This window comes from Penaeus monodon, chromosome 20, assembly GCF_015228065.2.
Source record: "Penaeus monodon isolate SGIC_2016 chromosome 20, NSTDA_Pmon_1, whole genome shotgun sequence".
Classification (NCBI taxonomy): domain Eukaryota; kingdom Metazoa; phylum Arthropoda; class Malacostraca; order Decapoda; family Penaeidae; genus Penaeus; species Penaeus monodon.
Window position 1 is genome coordinate 40,571,970 of NC_051405.1, and position 252 is coordinate 40,572,221.

At 54.0% G+C, this 252-nt stretch overlaps 1 protein-coding gene across 1 annotated transcript in view; it reads left to right on the forward strand.

Annotated features, from left to right (window-relative positions):
• The window catches only part of LOC119585817 (carbonic anhydrase-related protein 10-like), a gene marked incomplete at its 5' end in the record, with an annotated part of 34,669 nt that overhangs the window by 26,135 nt on the left and 8,282 nt on the right, over positions 1 to 252 (forward strand). Inside the window, 1 exon segment of the mRNA XM_037934543.1 lies at positions 93 to 224. Within this exon segment, the coding sequence (XP_037790471.1) occupies positions 93 to 224 (132 nt within the window).

The window sequence follows — 252 nt, forward strand, 5'->3', positions numbered from 1 at the left end:
TCAGTTTCTCAATCCTCCTCTCAGAAGCAGCTCCAGCAGTCATAGTCCGACGGGCGAATCAGCCACTCCCTTGACGTCTGTTTCTCCCACAGTTGTTCAGTCTGAGGCAGCTGACACAGGCCGAGGACGCCAACAAGGGAGGGGCGCCTCTCGCCAACAACTTCCGTCCACCGCAGAAACTTCACCACAGACCCGTCCGTACCAATATAGACTTTTCCAACGCTGTAAGTCCTAGTTATTCGTTTCACGCAT